General features: G+C 32.4%; 2 protein-coding genes across 2 annotated transcripts; both read left to right on the top strand.

The window, feature by feature from the left end:
* The first annotated feature begins 11901 nt into the window (after positions 1-11901).
* Positions 11902-14120, top strand: LOC120149386 (protein trichome birefringence-like 2). Its single transcript, XM_039162187.1, has 5 exons — positions 11902-12722; positions 12792-12984; positions 13077-13267; positions 13380-13538; positions 13701-14120. Exons 1-5 carry the CDS (start codon positions 11974-11976, stop codon positions 14041-14043), a joined length of 1635 nt encoding a protein of 544 aa, XP_039018118.1. The 5' UTR covers positions 11902-11973; the 3' UTR covers positions 14044-14120.
* A 3581-nt stretch (positions 14121-17701) lies between these two features.
* Positions 17702-18921, top strand: LOC120149510 (pentatricopeptide repeat-containing protein At1g62260, mitochondrial-like). Its single transcript, XM_039162276.1, has one exon. It carries the CDS (start codon positions 17702-17704, stop codon positions 18821-18823), a length of 1122 nt encoding a protein of 373 aa, XP_039018207.1. The 3' UTR covers positions 18824-18921.
* Positions 18922-19006: the final 85 nt, after the last annotated feature.

Raw genomic sequence — 19006 nt, 5'->3', positions numbered from 1 at the left:
ATTTACAGTCCGATCGTATCTTCTCCAATTGATTTAAGGGATATTGTTACCATATAAAATCTAGGAATTTAATGCACACTCAATATCTTCCGATATTGAATAATTTCACTGAGTGTTGTAACACTAGTTGGGGTTCAATGATTTTGACATTTTTATACTAGAAACTTTGCAAGGGTACAATCGTTGAAAGGGGTCAAAAGTCGATATTGCGGGTTGTCTAGACTTTCTACAGTCCTAGGTGTGGTATTGGTTCCTTTTCTTATGACAATTACATCAGCCTCGATTGAGTTTCCTTTGGCTGAAAGGTAATTTTTTTAACTTTATTTTCTACAAAATTTTTAAATTTTTATTTATTATATTGTTTAGATGGCGGCATAAAATTAACAAGGCAAAGTTGTCGTGTGCAACAAAAATTGATATGCAAATGAGGATCGATATTGCCAGTCCACATGCCGTAAATATTATTTTAGTAAATTATTTAAATTTTTATTTATTTATAATTTATTCTAATTTTTATAATTTAATTAATGTTTACATTTTTTTTGGATTCTATATTGTGAGCCTGAGATCTATCAGTTACTATCATTGGGATTTTTTGAAGGCTTGGAGTTGTGGTGTGTCGTAACGCCTTTGCTTCATTTTTTTATCGTTGAGATGTATGCCCCACTATAGAGTGTTGCACCATTTTGCGTCCCGTGAGCTGATTCCTATGCTAATATATCATATGTACGAGCTTCGTATAATTGATACACGTTGGAAGCATAAAGAGATTTGGTCGAGGAATCATCCTTTGTACATTAAACAATGGAATAAGCAACATCTATATTTGCATATGCGTTTTGAGATTACATCTGTTAATCTTGATTTCGAAATATCTTCATATTGTCACACCCGAATTTAGGGGCTATTTTTTAAAATTTATTCTAGGATTAAATTGAAATTATAGTTAAATTTTATGACCAAAGTGAATTTTTAATTAAATTCAAATCCAAATTTAGAAAATAATAAAACATCATGGACTCAAGGAGTAATTTCACAAATTCATAAGTGGCATGGGTTTAAAATCCCAAAAGTCTAAAATTTTCCATTTTTGGAAAATGCAAAACCCCTCTCTCTCTCTCTCTCTTTCATTTTCCTTTTTTTAGAAACTTTTAGCCAAGAAACTTTAAACGATGTTTTTCTGTAGATCGAAGCTCCATTTTTTACACCTCATGTACCGTTGGAATCTTTGTGTCGTCCCGAGTCCATCGGTGTCTGTTTTGTAACTATTACCGTCGGCATGTGAAGGGGTGAGGAAAAACAAGTTTCCTATAAGTCGATATCGAGCTCTCCGTCATTCATCGTTGTGAACCGAGTTTGGTAAGTGTCTCAAAACCTCTTAAAATGAATTGTAGTAATTTTTACAAAATTTTTCGATGCCAAGAGTTGTCGCACGCGCAACAGGTGTCGTCGTTGCGCGTGGGGTTTGTCGTCGCCTAAAAAGTCTATTGATCGGTTGGACCAATATGAATCGTCAAGTCGATTTGTTGACTGTCATTGTCTATCATAAACCATTAACCGAGTGTTGACTTTTTCTAAGAGCACATATCTTGATATTTTTCGACGTTCTGAGTCCATTTCTGCATTTAAGCTCCATTTCTGCATTTAAGCTCCATTTCTGATGTAGTTATTTTTGTCATGTATCCGAGATATTATAGGATGTCAAATTCAAGTTCAAGAATGATCAAGTGGTGTTAAATTATTGACCGATATAGTATGGAAATCAAGTTAATACTTTACTACCATGTGCATGACATTTAGTACATGTTGGTAATTGATGAGTGCATAATTGAATATGATTTGGAAATGAGTTATGGTGGATTATTTCAAATATACTCTGATTTCAGTATAATGTTAGTAAACTGATTAAGACTCAAACGACTTGTGTAAGGAACTATAGGACCAATATAGATCTTTAAATTGAGTGAAGTCAACCTCTCTACCATAAATTCTGATTTTTCTTGTTAAGAGTTTTAATACCATAAATTTTTGGTTGAGAAATAAAGAAAATATCCTTAATGTTTAAAAAGGACGCGGATTGTCTCTGGTGATGGTATTAACTTATGAATTAAATTTTTGTCTGATAGGACTATTGATTTACCTGTGAAGTTCCTGATCTGTTTGAAAATTTTCTGACAATTAGTTTTTAACCTCTGAGGAGGCTCATGATATAAAACTTTTATTTTAAATCTATAATAAATTAGTTTATAATAAACTATTTTCAAAATAATTTTTATATGATATTCGACGAAACTCGTCACGTCGATGCGACGAGTTCCAACGTCTATACTTTTTAAATTTTAAAACATGTATGTTAGCCAACATCTATAAACGGCTAGTTGATTTTAAATTCCATTATAATTCATCATCTCGACGTGACGAGTTTTATTTTTTTTAATTTTATTATAATTTATAAATTAATTATTGAATTTATAAAAAATCAAAGAACTTCTTAATGTAGATATGACGAGTTCGTAGAAATATATATTATAATATTATACCTCACGGGACCCACTTACCTAAGACCATTTAAAAATATTATTTAAACAAACTTGTCACATTAGTAGTACAAGTTTTTCAAGTACTGTAGCTGTAACACCCTCAACTCGCATCCGACCCGGATCCGAGTCTGAGGTGTCACATTGACTTTTCAAAACGTTTTATTTACAAATTGGTAAAAATTTAAATCCATAATTCAGGAAAATAAATAATTTTCATTAATTAAAACATTTGGTTTTACAAAACCTATCAGAACATATTCAATACAATTCTCTTAGTACATGCCAACTAAATATAACAAGGTACACTTGATTCAAAATTCTTTTCTGATTTGAACTTCGTAAAGGATATGCTGACATGTCTTGCTCCTCTTCGCTTCTCTTCTCGCTTTCTGTAACCTACGTGTAAAACACTCACACGCTAAGTCGATGACTTAGTGAGACATATAATACTTATAAGAGAAACTCTAGTTTCTAATAATACATGAACACTTAATACGAGTATATCATGCACAAACACTAATCCTTTTTATATAACAAGTACACACATGCACATATATCATAATTTTTATACTTAGCTTTATTATTAATCTTTTTATTATATGATCTTTCATTTACTAGGTTTGCACATCATATATCACATAAATCAAATCGTAAATAATCAAACATATCATCTTCCGGCTTCTATAATTCATCTCATGTCACATAAGCATATACAACATATATATATATAAGATATTTGTTGTTATCTCTGTCTTAGCCCATGTACACAAGTGAGAACTAAAGATATGTGAGTACATTGAGGTTGTGCACCTATGCTGTCACCACAGCTCGTATAATTCCACTGAGTGGCATATGAAATATATGTCCCGAAGGACGTGTCCATATGCCCCGAAAGACATAGGTAACCTTCGACTCTTGGCATGCCAATTATATCTCTAGCTCACATTTCACATAACATGAGCATTATATTAATATCATTTCTCTTATAATCACATGTTTTCTCTCTTCTGTCACATATCACATATATGTGTAACCATCAATTTCATATCATATAACATATGTTGCCAGTATATTCATATGAATCAAATAGCATATATCAACTTTGCATATCATTTCACATTTCTTGTCACATTGCTTATATCTTATTCTTATGTCTTCTCATAGACATATATATCATATCACATGTACTTATATTCATATAATCATATAGATCAATATCATTGAACTTATTTAACTTTCTCATGTTTTTACATAGGCATATAATCTTAGGTGGTCACTTAAATTATCATATATATATTTTAACTTATATATATCGTATCATTATGTAACATCCCAAATTATGGGTTAGTGACTAAATTGTAAAATTTCAGAATTTGGTGATCAAAGTAGAATAGTTGAATAGTTCAATGATTTATTTGGGAATATTTCCGGAAAGTTGTTAGGAATTATCCAAAGAGTTAAAGGGCAAAATGGTTAATTGACAAGGAAAGATATTTTTTTATCCTTTAATAGGAGATAAAAACGTGGGGAGATGAAAACATTTCATCTTCTTCCTTTCTTCTTCTCCAACCGTGGAAGCTAGGCAAAGGTAAGAGTTTCTTTGTTTCTTGATTTTTTGTTGAATTAAAGGTTGGGTTTTGATCATTAGATGATAACTAAGCTTAAGGAAAGCTTAAGTTATCTTAAAATCAAAAATAAAGGAGTTATGACAAAATAAAGAAAATGGGTTTTGAAGTAAAATTTTGAATAGGAAGGTGTAAATGAATTTGGAGGATGAATTTGACTTGTCATCTATGAGAATAAGAAGTTAGAGGTGTTAGAATTAAGTTTGGATAACATGGAAAAATTTGGTATGATTATTGATTTCTATATGGAGAATAGAATTTTGAGGTTTAAGATGAAATAAATAAATATAAATTAGTTTAAGTATGAATATTTGAGTGAATATGAAAGGGAATGAAATATGAAGAATTTAAGTTGATATAGTGAATTTTTGTGCATGAACAATGATTTTCTGGGCTTGAACGAAAATTACAGATTACACAAGGGGTACAGATTCCCCCTGGGGGGGTATCGATTCCCCCTAAAGAAAAAAATAGAATTTTGGTTCATTAAACTGGCTTAAGTTATTAACATTAAGTTTAAGGTTTAGGCTTCTGATAGTTGTTTTGAAATGTTATATTTATGTAGATATTGAGCCTAAACAAGTTCCAGAATAATCAAAGGATTAGGATCCAATCAGAGCAAGGCTAAGGTGAGTGCAATTTAATTGTACTTATGCGATCGAAAAACATTGGCTTGCGATGAGCCAGTGACGGAGTTACTATGGTAAGAAGTGACTCCTAAAATGTTATATGATTGATATGATTCTTATGAGTGCATTTTAGTTTATAGGATTATAAGGAATTGGACTTGTGATAAGTCTATTTCCAATAGTTATAGTGTATGGAGTATTGATTATAAGGATGTGAATGACATGAAATGTATGTATACTTGATTATATGAACTGATATGTGCTTATATATGCTTGTGATTTATGGGATATGCCATATGTGAAAATAAAATATGAACTATAGGAAAGGATTATATGATGCATATATGAACATATGTGAACAAAATATAGCATGCATGTTTACATGAACACATGAGATATAATATAAGTTATATGATACAATTTATATGATTACATGCATATGTGATATATGATATGGATCTATGTGACTACGTGAGAAAGAATATATGTCTGTGAGAAGACATAAGAACAAGGTATAAGCTATGTGACATGTGAATATGAATCATATAAAAATGTTCTACGTGTAAGTGAACTATGTGCCGCTATGAAAATGTAATAAATATGAAAGATAATGCCCATGTTATGTGTCATGAGATCTAGAGGTATAGTCGGCATGCCAAGAGTAGAGGGTCTACGTGGTCCTTCAAAACAAATTCTACGTGGACATTCGGGACGTATATGTATTCTTTGGAACATATATGAGGTCTTTTGAGACACCTACTTGATCATTGGTATATGTATATAATTCTTAAAGAATTTATATGTGGTCCTTATGGACAATCTTATATGGCACTACAGTGTATTTATACGCGACACTTTGGTGCAATTTCTACGTGGCACTACGGTGCAAATTTATACGAGCTGTGGTGACAACATAGTGCACAACCTCACAGTACTCACATACCTTGAGTTCTCAGTAATATACATGGGCCTATAAAAGATATCAAAAGTATTTACAAGATTTATATGTGATATTGTGTGTATTCTTAAGTGAAATGTATTTGTTATATGAGATTGGTAATTATTTATGCAATGGTATGATTTATAGTTTACATTATATGATGATATGGTATATAAAGAAATTATTGATGATAAAATGAGAAATGATAAGCATGTTAATGATGTTATGTTACATAATATGTGCATGTATGTATATATTACAGAAAAGAATATATGCTTTGGTATGATAAGGTAATATCAATGTTCATGCATTATAGAAGTTACAATTAGCATATAATTATGTTTTATATGCCTTACTAAGTCAACGACTTAGCGTGTGATTGTTTCACTCGTAGGTTCTGAGAAGAGGAAGATTGGTAAAAGTTATGCAAGACAGGTCAGTTTCTCCTTTCCAAAGATCAGATCAGAAAAGAAATGTATAGTATGTATTTTGTAATAAGGATAGTGGTTGGCATGTAAATAAAGGATTAAATATGATATGTTCTAACCGGTTTTGTAAAATCATATGATTGAATTTTGTAATGTTTTAAAGGTGTATTTGTAAATGGAAATTTTATACGGATGAAAACTAAGATTTTTATAAATTTATACGTATTTTACGGAAATACTGTAGGAGTATTGTAGCAGCACTGTAGCAGGGTATCGATTCCCTATAGCAGGGGAATCGGTTCCCCTATTACAATCTGGAAATTTTAACATTCGGGGTACTATTCACTACTGTTCATACGGTATTGTTCAATGTTCATACCATATTTTATTATTCATAAAACGTATATCTTCTTAAATTTGTTATAACAAACATGATTCAACAATATATTATCGTATTTTCTTAAAAAGAGTTCAAATGTCTTGATATTTTGTAAGAAAAATGTTTTGAAAAGTCAATGTGACATCTCGGACTCGTATTCGGGTCGGATACGGGTTGGGGTGTTACACATTCCTCATATAATCACGCATGTTTTGTTTAATAACATGTATCATATATGTATATAATAACTTATATCATATGATACAGCTTATGCTTCATTCTATTATATTCACATAACATATGCCATAAATTATAAATAAATATATCACTTCTATTATTTCATTTATCTACTAATTTAATCTATTTACTTAGTTCAATTTCATATGGCTACTATAACCTTCTCACATGGCTTCATAGATCTTTATCATATAACCCATATGTCATAATTTTATTTAAGCACATGAATCTTCCCCATATAGCTTATCTTATATGTTCGTATCATCACTTATGTTCAAATCTCCTAGTTGATATAATATTTTCATATCATCCTATAGGTCAATCTTACTTAGTTTATCTCACTTCTCATTTAATCATATAATTCTATTATACTATTTTACATAAATGATAACACAACCATGTACTTACCCAACTCATGTTCCTATTGTTTATATAACCTTTACACATGCTTACCTAGCTCATATCATTTCTCATGAACTCACTTTTATTATATCCTTATATTATTACATAATCATTTTATATAACTCATATATTGTTCTTATAATCATATAGCTTATAATCCAGATTCACATCATTATATAATTCCATTATATCATTTAACATAGATCAACACGCCAATCTTCATTCACATACCTCATTTAACATACATGGTATAACATGTAATTCACACAATAACGTATAACACATGCAATCATATTCATATAACATAATATGGAAATTAGACTCATCGCAATTCTTATTTCCATGGCATATCATATACATAATGTAATGCACTCACCTGGCCTCACTAGTCAATACCAATTCTTTATCTCTTTTTTATGACTATTACTTATCAATTTGTCCGCACGTTGCTCTCGATCGATATCTACATAATCATACGTATAATATACATATCAACATTCCTAATACTATAATTAGTTCCTTAATTTCTTAAGCTAGAAGAAAGGTTTAATTCTCTTTTCTACTTGAAGTAGTATCGGTACCCTTCTTAGGGTATCGATACTTTCTAACTGTGGTATTTGTACCATGCCTAAGTATCGATACCCATATTGCATTCTGTAATTCTCGTTTCAAAGATGGTATCGATATTGTCCTTAAGGTATCGGTACCCTTGGTATCGATACTGTTCTTCAAGTATCGATACCTCATAAATGTCTTCCTCGTTTTTACTCTTGAAGTATTGGTACCTGATGAATCGGTATCGATACCCATAGCCCATATTTTCCCTTTTAAGCCCGAAAATTACTCAATATGAACTTAAATCCTTCATATCTTAACCCATTTAATACTCTTAACTCACATATACATACCCAAACCAATTCCTATGCATTTAGTACCTTTTTAACTTCAAAATCTCATGCTCAAAATGGAAATCAAGAATCATACCAAATTTTCTATATGTTCTAATTTCAATTCTATCACTTCATATCTCTTAATTCAATTATTGACAAGTCAATTCCAGTTTCTAAATCCATCAACTCCTTTTATGTCAATAATTCACTTAAAAACTTCTTTTTCTTAATCTCTCATAACTTGAAATTCTTTAAGTTTTAAGCCACTTAAAACTTCCTTTAAGCTTTCTTATCACTCTAAGAATAAAAAGAAACCTTAAATTTAAAGAAACATTCAAGTTAAATCCAACTCACCTTTGAAATGAGCTCACGGTGAAGAGGATGAAGAAGAAGAAACAAAGTTCCGGACTTCACTTTTCCTTTCTCTCATTTTTCACGTGATTTTCCTTTATAAAGGGAAAAATATAAATCTTTCTTATCAAATGACCATTATACCCATATAACTTTCAAACTTTACTATTAAATCCTTTATAAACTATTTCTTAATTAAATCCTTGAACTTTTCAATCTTTTAAAATTAGACCTCAAAGTTTCAAAACTTTCATTTTAGTCACTAACCCTAATTTTAGGACGTTACAGTAGCATTTGACATGAATCCCAAAATAAAATTCAAAGTGACCTAATGAGTCAATTAATTATACTGTCTGGGCTAATGGGTCAATTTTGCCTTCGCATTTAGCCTGAACCCTAAACAAACCAAAGACGGGCCTTATGGGTTGGTCGATCTCTAAAGCCTAATAAGTAGATCAACATGGCCCAAAATAATTAAATCTAGTTCACAACTTTGAAACATCTTCATTTGTAATACATATACATTCACATTAATGTCTCATACCTAATGCATGCTAATTCATTCGTTTTGTATTGCATTAATTTCGAAATGGACTTCACTATTCTCGTTAACCACAACCTTAAATTGACATAATACCTAATGCATGCTATCCACAGGCTTCAATCGTTTCGTTCTTATATTTCAATTTCAAAAAAATAATTAATCATAATTTAATATTTTATTAATATGAACCTATTAAATAATTTCGTGATTAAATAAAATATTATTTTTTATTGAGATCTTAAATTCGAACAATTACGTTTGGATAAAATATATACGTTATTAAAATTTTTAAAAAATTATAAATAAATATTATCTTATAATCCTGGTAGACTGTCAAAATATTATTCACCATCAAAACCCAAGTTTAGGTAAAATGGTTGAGATAATGTAACTGTGATTTTTTAATTCCCAATATAATTCAACCTGAGGATTATTTCCTCATCTAAAGTGAATTGCACAGTATTAATATAAAGACGTTAGGTGCTCCACGCGTCTTTAAGCCAAATATGAAGACTCTACGATTGCATGGCGTCTTCAGACAAATGAAAAAGACCTCACGACTGCATAACGTCTTCAGGCAAATGAAGAAGACCCTAGAAGTACACGATGTCTTTAAACCACTAAGAAATCATATTTCGAAAAATAATATGGTAGATGACTTATATAATAAAAATATTTTTCTCACAACCCTATATGAGGAGACCCCTTTAGGTTGCTTAAGAGTTTTAACTAATCATAGAGAGTTATGCGGTGCAGTGTCTTAGTATACGTTTAAAATAAGGCGTTATCGGTTTTGTTATTATTTTAAATAACAAAACCGGTAAAAAATGATTGAAAATATTATTATTTTTACCGGTTATAATTACCTTTATAGGTAAATGCGGTAGAAAAAATATTATTTTTTGATCGAATTTTTTCTACCGCGTTTACCTATATAGTTAATTTGAACTGATAAAAATAATAACGTTTTCGATTATTTTATACTATTTTTATTATTTAAAATAATAATAAAACTGATAACACTTTATTTTAGTTGTATACTAAGGCGCCGCACGTGAGACATTCCCACGAATCATCATTGTACATATGGCGTGAAATGTACATGGGTTAGCCTTTTCATGCGAACGACGTAGTTTTTCTCGAATCCCGTAAACTGTTGCTTTGGTGACACGATCTTTGTATAATATAAAAAATGAAATTTTGCTAAGAAAAATCTCGAGTTAAAGCAGTAAGTTTTATACAGGTGTAAAGTATTTAGAAATAAGAGTAATTAATAACAAAACGAGAATAAAAAATCATAATAATAAATTTGACTTTATATTTATATTTTTAAATTTAATAATTATTTTTAAGGTAAATTTAATAAAGTTTTTAAAATAATTTATTTTTTTTGTTAATATGAGATAAGTATAAAGTAATATATGTTCAAAGACAACTCTCAATCATTTAACTTTGAATGCTCACACATCTGACATTTTTAATGTTCAAATCTAAAATATTAAGGAATAACAACAATTCTTTTACTATCGAGTCTTGTTCTTAAAAATATTTTAAATACTTTAAGACAAAGATAAAATATTATAGGGTAAAATACATAAATGGTCTCTGACTATAAGACATTTTATCAAGTCATCTGACTATTAAAAGTTACAAAATGATCCTCTGACTATAGGGTGTTGCTTTGTTGAGTTCTCCGACTGTCAAAAGTTAAAAAATGATCATTTGACTATTAATTGTTATCCAAACTCATCTTTTTTTTGTTAAAAAATTAATAGTGATTTCTGCGTGTTAACTATGATATGATAAAATTTGATATCAAAATCTTAAACAACCATCCGTCCAAATCAAATAATCATCAAGTTTTTAAAGATGAATTTAAAACACAATGGACAACCGGGTGATAATTTGTAACTTTTAATAGTCAGAGACTCAACAGAACAACATCCTATACTCGAAAGATTATTTTATAATTTTTAATAGTCGAATGACTCAATAAAATAATGTCTTATAATCATAAGACCATTTGTATATATTATATTATATTTATTAAAAAAAATTGAGATCAGGGCAAAATAAAGGACTAAATTGATAAGAGTATAAACTATGAATGCTAAACTTGTCACTATACCAAAAGAAGAATGTAAAAACGTTTGAGTGGGATGGAACCGCAAATCTGCAAACAGGGACACAGAGTGATGAATTTGTCACAAGTGCGTCTGCACTCTATCAAAATGTTTTGACACGTGTGATCATTTCAGTGCGATGCGGTTGGCGGTGCTTTGTAAACATCAGCACGTGCGGCGTGCTAACCCACCCTCTTCATAACCATCGAGATTATATAAGCTCCGTCTTCCGCCACGTGTCTGCATCGAGTGTCAGCGGGAACATGTACACCAGGGGTATCGATGTATTTGGCAGTTACTTTTTCCCAGCACTTGGACAAAAATATCCTCACCTTCGTCGCACTATTTACATCAAAGCCATTGGTTCATTCATCCGACAAATCTTGTACCTGGTTCATTCATTGGTTCGCTTATTTTTTACGACATTTGTACTTTTTTAAAAATATAAAATTCTCTTTAAAAAAAACCCTAATCATTCACAAATTGTTAATAATTCCTTGTAAAAATCGAAAAGAAAATTACCATTTGATAATGACGCCAGTTACTGCACTTTGAATACTCGAAAATGGCATCAAGATATCCAGTTACAGTAAACCAATTTACCCCTTCCGTTTACCCTTTTTAACTTGCTCTCCCTTCTGAACTTGTTCGAAACAAGCACAAGTGTAGAAGCTCACACCAAAGACCCATTTACAGCAAATTTGTTTCACATGTGAATTAAACACTTGTAACTTATTCTCCTCAGTTCTCGTTTGTCATTTCTGGACCACACTACCCCTGTCTTCTTCTTCTTCCCCACCACAACTTGTTCACTTGTTTTTGTTCCCTGGTCTTATCTCTTTTGCTCCTCAAGGCATTTGCGGTTCCTTTTTTTGTTCAAGTTCGATGGATGTAAAGAAGCACGGTTTGTCAGACCAATTGTCCCCGAGGGGAAAGGCGGGTTCGCGGCTCGTCTGGGGGTCGGTGGCGTCTCTTATAGTACTCACCGGTCTCTTGCTTAACAGCTCCCTTAAAGGTTCTGTCTTGTCTTACAGTGTCACCACCGGTGCCGCCGCCGTTTCTCTTCGTTCCTCGGTTGCTAATGTGACCAAGGAACCGCGGCCGAGGCCCGTTGATACCGAGAAAAGGCTCGACAATGCGTCGGAAGTTGCAGAAAAGCAAGACGTTTTGGAGGAGATTGAGGGAGATTGGGTTGATTTAGAGGATGGTGTGGATATTAACATGGATGGAAACTTTGTTGTTGAAGATGCAAATGGTTTAGTTTTCCAAGAAAATAGTAACCTTTTAGGCTCAAATGGAGATGAAACTGTAAAAAATGTAACTTTGGTTGGTGAAAATGTGAATGCAACCAATGTTACTGAAGGGGAATTCGTTGGTAACGTGATTGCAGATAACAATCATCAAGGGGAAATTCCTGTGCTACCAGTTGAAGATAAGGCTATGGAATTGGATGGTTCATTTGAGACTTGTGATCTGTTTGATGGTAGATGGGTGTGGAATGGTCGTTCGAAGCCGTATTATCGGCCGGGTTCGTGTCCTTATATCGATAAAGACTTCGACTGTCAGCGCAATGGGAGGCCTGATAATGGCTACATCAAATGGAAATGGCAGCCAAATAGATGTGAATTACCAAGGTAAGGGATGCTTTTAGTGTTGTTCTTATGCTTAACAGCTCTTTTTAACTCTCATTATTGACCTTACAGGCTGAATGCAACTGATTTTCTGGAGAGACTGAGAGGGAAAAGGCTCGTTTACATCGGCGATTCGTTGAACCGGAACATGTGGGAATCCATGGTGTGTATTCTCCGGCGTAGCGTCAAGAAAAAGAAGAGAGTTTACGAAATTTCCGGTAGGAGTGACTTTAAGAAGAAGGGGATTTATGCATTCAGGTTTGAGGCAAGTTGGTTTTTTGGACTTGTTAATGTTGCTTGTTACAAAAGCTACACCAACTGTAAATGCATTTCTTACAAGAACATGTGTCCTTGTAGGATTATAATTGCTCTGTGGACTTTGTTGCCGCCCCGTTTCTCGTCAAAGAATCGTCTTTCAAGCGCAAAAACGGATCGATCGAGACACTAAGGTTGGATCTCATGGATCCAGCAACTTCAATGTATCATGATGCGGATTTGATGGTGTTCAATACAGGTCATTGGTGGACTCATGAGAAAACTTCCAAAGGGTGAGTACTCGTAATTCGTAAACTCGAAATGTCTAGTTCTTGCAACATTATGATGCCATAAGCTTCTATTTTTGGAAAAGCGAAAGCAAAACCGTTTTCTGTGATCATGCAGGGAAGACTATTACCAAGAGGGTGACTATGTTTACCCGCGGCTCAAAGTCCTGAAAGCTTATCAGAAGGCACTAGCAACCTGGTCGAGATGGGTAGACAAGAATGTCGATATCAGTCGAACTCAGGTGTTCTTCAGGGGATATTCCGTTACCCATTTCTGGTAAGATTACGATTTACGAACCTCTTGTTTGTGTATATATATAGGTTAGCACATATCATCATACATGTCTGTGTTGAAGTAGGCAATATATGCTATATTGCTATGTTTCGCATTCTTCATCTTGCATACTCAGTCCGATGTATATCCGGATATTGGTTGCAGGGGAGGCCAATGGAACTCTGGAGGACAATGTCACCAGGAAACCGAGCCGATAACCAACGAAACACACTTGACCAAGTACCCTTCCAAAATGAGAGCCGTGGAACATGTTCTTCAAACAACCAAAATTCCGGTTATATATCTGAACATAAGCAGGCTTACGGATTACCGGAAAGACGCGCATCCTTCTATCTATAGAAGAGAATACAAGACCGAAGAAGAACGGAATCGAGCGGTCGGAGCTCAAGATTGCAGTCATTGGTGTTTGCCTGGAGTACCGGATACCTGGAACGAGCTGCTGTATGCTTCATTGCTGAAGGCTGGAAAAGGTATTTGGAAAAGGTAAACAAGAATGATATATGTAACTACAAAGCTGCAATGCTGTGTTATAGTTTTCAAAGACCCGTTTGTTGGATAATATTAAGATTTCGTTCATAAAACTATGCATCTTTTTCTTTTTTGGGTAAATGACGCATTTAATACCTAATCTATCAGTTTTGGTCCGTTCTAGTATCTAAACTTTCAATTTTTTCAAAATCATGTCTAATGTTTAGTTTTTGTTTCATTTTAGTACTCGTCATTGAAAAATTAACGTATTTAGTGCTTAAACTATCAGTTTAGCCCATTTCAGTACCTAAACTTTTGATTTTTTTTAAAAACTTAACGATAAATTTGAATAGGATACTAAAACAAAATAAAACTAAGTTTCAGGTATGATTTTGAAAAGAATTAAAAAATTAGGTACTAAAATGTATCAAAACTGATATTTTAGGTATTAATTGCATAATTTATCCTTTTCTCTTTTTTTTTCTGAAACATATAGATAACCTGAATTAGTGTATTATAGCATATTTTGTTCAAGACATGTTTTAGTAAGATGTGCTTTAAATTAAAATTTTATGGAATTAGTGTATCATGAATAAATTTAATTATATAACACGTAGGATAATTTATATAAAATTTGTATTTATAAATTAATTAGAGTTAATTAGTTTCACATCCTCAAACTAGAACTTTCATTTTAAATTGATCCTCAAACTTCAAATATTCTAATTTCACCCCTAAACTATGAATCTACTTATAAATTAGTCCTTAAACTTTTGAACATTCTAATTTCACCCCAAACTGTGACCCTCATTCTAAATTAGTCTCCAAACTTTTGAGTCTTCCAATTTCATCCATAAACTCATCCAAATTTGTTATTAATTTCAATCATTATTTAACCTATTTTTTTCTAACATACATAATATAGTTTGGTCTACCAATTATACAAACAAACAATATTGTCTACCAATTATACAAACATACAATATTGTTAGTTTGGGATGAAATTGAAATGTTCAAAAGTTTAAAGATCAATTTAGAATGAGATTTATAATTTAAGGATGAAAATGAAATAATAAAAAGTTTAAAGATATATGATGCAATTAATTCATATTTATATCTTTCAAAATATAGGGTAAAGTACATAAATGGTCCCTGACTATATAGTATTGCTTAATAAGTCATTCGACTATTAAAAGTTACAAAATGGTTCTCCAACTATAAAGTGTTCTCTGTTGAGTTTCTCGACTATTAAAAGTTACAAAATGGTCACCCCGACTATTTATATATTTAAACTCGTTTTTTGTTCAAAAATTTGCGGTCGTCTAAGTTGGACGTTGATATGATAGCTATTTAGATTCTGGGATAAGATTTTATTATATCACAATCAGTATGTTAACGTCCAGCTTAGAATGCTGTCATTTTTTTTTAATAAAAATGATGTGTTTAGAACATAACGAATAGTCTAATGACTATTTTATAACTTATTATAGTCGATGGACTCAATAAAGTAATACCCTATAATCAAATGATATTTTATAACTTTTAATAGTCGATAGACTTAATAAATCAATACTCTATAGTCGGGACCATTTGTGTACTTTACCCCCAAAATATAAAGCATATAAGATGCGAAATAGCGATTTTAACTGCACATAATATGGTATGCTTTTGAATTTGGTCTCCTTAATTTAGAAAATTGGGAAACAAAACAACAAAGATAAACCAAAATAATGCCGAGCCCTGGAAATTCTCAGGTCAGGTTACCTATATGAATGCTCCCAATCACCCCTCCATCACAACAACAAAATAATAATAATAAAAAGAAAAGAGCATGGCCAACAAGAAACAAATCTCATTTCCACTAACCTTCGTTGCATTCGCCACGATTCTCCTGGTCACTCAAGCCGACACCACCGTTAAACGTGAACTCGAGGCGGAAGTCCCGAGCGGAGGCGGCGGCGTCCTATCCGATCCGAAACTCGAAGCCTCCCTGAAGGACTTGATAGGCGCTTCGGAGCGCGCGAAGGAGAGGGTGCCCACGGTGGGCAACAGCCAGATGGTGAGGGACTGCAATAAATTCTACGCGGCGTCGAATGAGCACCTGAACAAGGCCATGGCTGTCCTCAAGGGCGGCATCAAGACGCACCAAGGGTTCAAAGAATTCGAGACCGAGGTCAAGGAAGCCATGAAGGATTACGAAGAGTGCGATCGAGTCTACGCCGTGACCACCAAGCCCTCTCCTTTCGTCATTAACGACGCCTACTTGAAAACTTTGGGTTCCAAGTGCAATCAGATAGCCGAGGAGGATGCTCACAAGAACTAAATTCTGAATCCCATGGATACATGATCGTTTGGACGATGAAGTAGGAAGTTTATTTATGTATGAGGTCGGTCCTTTTATATATATATATAAGATAAATTTTTTTATGTATACAACAATGTGGTTTGGATAATTACATGATAGTATCTGTTTATAATTGTTTTTAATCATTATCATCTCACGTACACCCTATAGATACATTTACTCAAATCCATGATCTCATGGGAAAAATTATTCTCTTTAATCACTTAGGTCACTCAACGAGTTCTATATTAAGATAATTCTTTATATATATGACGAGTATAATCTAAAGTAAATTATGCATTTAATATCTAAACTATCAGTTTTGATTTGTTTTAGTACTTAAACTTTTAATTTTAAAAAAATTATACTTAAAATTTAGTTTTTGTTTCATTTTAATATCTTGTCGTTAAAAATGTAATGTATTTAGTACCTAAACTATCAATTTTATTCTATTTTAGTACCTAAACTTTCATATATTTTTTTCAAAACTTAACGTTAAATTTTGAACAGATGTACGGAAATGAAACAAAAAACTAAATTTTAAGTATGATTTTGAAAAATTTAAAAGTTGTGGTGCTAAAATGGATTAAAAATGGTAATTTAAGTACTAAACACCTAATTTACCCTATGATCTAATATGACCAAATCTACTTGTACCCTCCCCTCTCTTACTCTAATATTTTGCTAAACATGTCTCTAGTCTTTAACCTTCTTTTTTATGGGCTTTAAAGAGTATGGAGCTATTGCAGATATTTATAGCAACTCTTTTGGTCCAAATAAATTGGTTATTTGCAAAAAGGCCCAGATCAATTTCAAGTGCATGAATCCTTTTATTATAGATTTTAATATGCTATAAACACAAAATTTAGTCATTAACATTAAAGATTTCTTATTAATTTTAACCTATATTTTCAGTCAATTTGTTTTGGTTTAGATCACATAATAATATATGTGACAGATCATGTGTATTGTTAGGAATAAATTTATCTGTATACAAAATGAAAGAGATTCGATCTCCAAATTGATTGATTTAACGATATTTCTTTTATCTCTATGAATTTAATTCCTATTTAATTTAAATTTTAAACCCTGTAATATTTAAATTTAAATGTTTAATAATGTTTAATAAATATATACTTTTAATATGAATACGTCTAGAATGGTCCATAATTCAAAAATATTCCCAAGGCATGACAATTGACAAAACAAGCTAAGACTACAAAGTAGAAGCAAATTTGAATAATGAGGGCCACATGAAAGCTTTAAAAATCTTCTTTTTTTCAGTTCGTAATGCATTGTTGATGTCCCCTTCTTTGGCTCTATTTTACTCACTATGCCTATCGGTCGTATAGAAGTAGGACAATGGAATTTGATATTTTTTAGGGAGCCCTTTGATCAAATGGTGGATAGAGATACTTTTTCTTGGAATACCATGATCAATGGCTATGTTCAAATTCTAGATATGGAGGAGGCTCTAAATCTTTTTAATGTGATGCCAACTCCTGATAACATGTCTTGGAATTCAATGATCTCAGGGTATGCTCAAATGGGTAACTTAGAACGTGCTCGTGAATATTTCGAGATGATGCCTCAAAAGCATTTAGTTTCATGGAGCACCATGGTAGCAGGGTATGAGAAAAACAGGGATTATAAAGGGGCAATTGAGCTTTTCAAACGAATGCAAGCTGAAGGTGAAAAACCTGACAGACATACTTTATCTTCAGTTCTTAGTGTCTCTACTGGGCTTGTGGATCTGAAATTAGGTATGCAGATTCATCAGTTGGTCTCCAAGAGTGTAATTCCAGATGTACCTATAGAGAACTCTCTCATTACAATGTATTCAAGATGCGGGGCACTGATTGAGTCACACGTCAGTTTCGATGGGTTGAAATCATCAAAAGATGTAATCTCTTGGAACGCAATAATAGGAGGATATGCATCACATGGTTATGCTTTAGAGGCTTTAGAATTATTTGAATCAAAGAAGAAGAGTAATGTTCAACCAACTTATATTACATTTATTTATGTTTTGAGTGCATGTACCCATGCTGGATTAGTTGGTGGGGGTTGGGCATATTTAAAGTCAATGGTTAGTGAATATGGCATTGAGCCTCGCATCGAACATTATGCTTCCCTGGTAGACAATGTTGCTCGACATGGCCAACTTGAGGAAGCCATGGATTTAATCAAGAGTATGCCATTTGAGCCAGATAAGGAAATTTGGGGTGCATTACTTAGTGCTTGTAGGCTTCATAATAATGTGGAGTTGGCTCCAGTTGCTGCTGAAGCATTGATGAGACTAGAACCTGAAAGCTCAGCTGCATATATATTGTTGTATAATATGTATGTTGAAGCAGGACAGTGGGAAGCTGCTGCAGAAGTTAGAGAAATGATGGAAAGAAATAATATCAGAAAGCAAGCAGCATTCAGTTTGATAGATTCCTCTTATAGCTGATTGGAATAATACTCCTATTAATTGGCCACACCAAATTTAATTCACAGCTGTTCATAAAACTCCATATTTTTTGTTAACACCTTAGTATCATATGAGCTTTAAAGACGATTTTACGATTTAGGATTAAAGCGCTTAAATACTAGTATTTATGCTTCTGATTGTTGGATTGAGTCACTGAATGAA

Source organism: Hibiscus syriacus, unplaced genomic scaffold (genome assembly GCF_006381635.1).
Source record: "Hibiscus syriacus cultivar Baekdansim isolate YM2019G1 unplaced genomic scaffold, ASM638163v2 tig00111005_pilon, whole genome shotgun sequence".
In the NCBI taxonomy this organism is placed as follows: domain Eukaryota; kingdom Viridiplantae; phylum Streptophyta; class Magnoliopsida; order Malvales; family Malvaceae; genus Hibiscus; species Hibiscus syriacus.
Note: the sequence above shows the minus strand (reverse complement) of the source record. Positions and strands in the feature narration are given on the sequence as shown.

Bases quoted from the DNA above. Each gene is read 5' to 3' on its own strand.
- LOC120149510 (XM_039162276.1), top strand. From the start codon at position 17,702: ATGCCTATCGGTCGTATAGAAGTAGGACAATGGAATTTGATATTTTTT.
- LOC120149386 (XM_039162187.1), top strand. From the start codon at position 11,974: ATGGATGTAAAGAAGCACGGTTTGTCAGACCAATTGTCCCCGAGGGGA. The intron at 12,723-12,791 runs GTAAGGGATGCT...TTGACCTTACAG, and splicing joins AATAGATGTGAATTACCAAG to GCTGAATGCAACTGATTTTC. The intron at 13,268-13,379 runs GTGAGTACTCGT...GTGATCATGCAG, and splicing joins CATGAGAAAACTTCCAAAGG to GGAAGACTATTACCAAGAGG.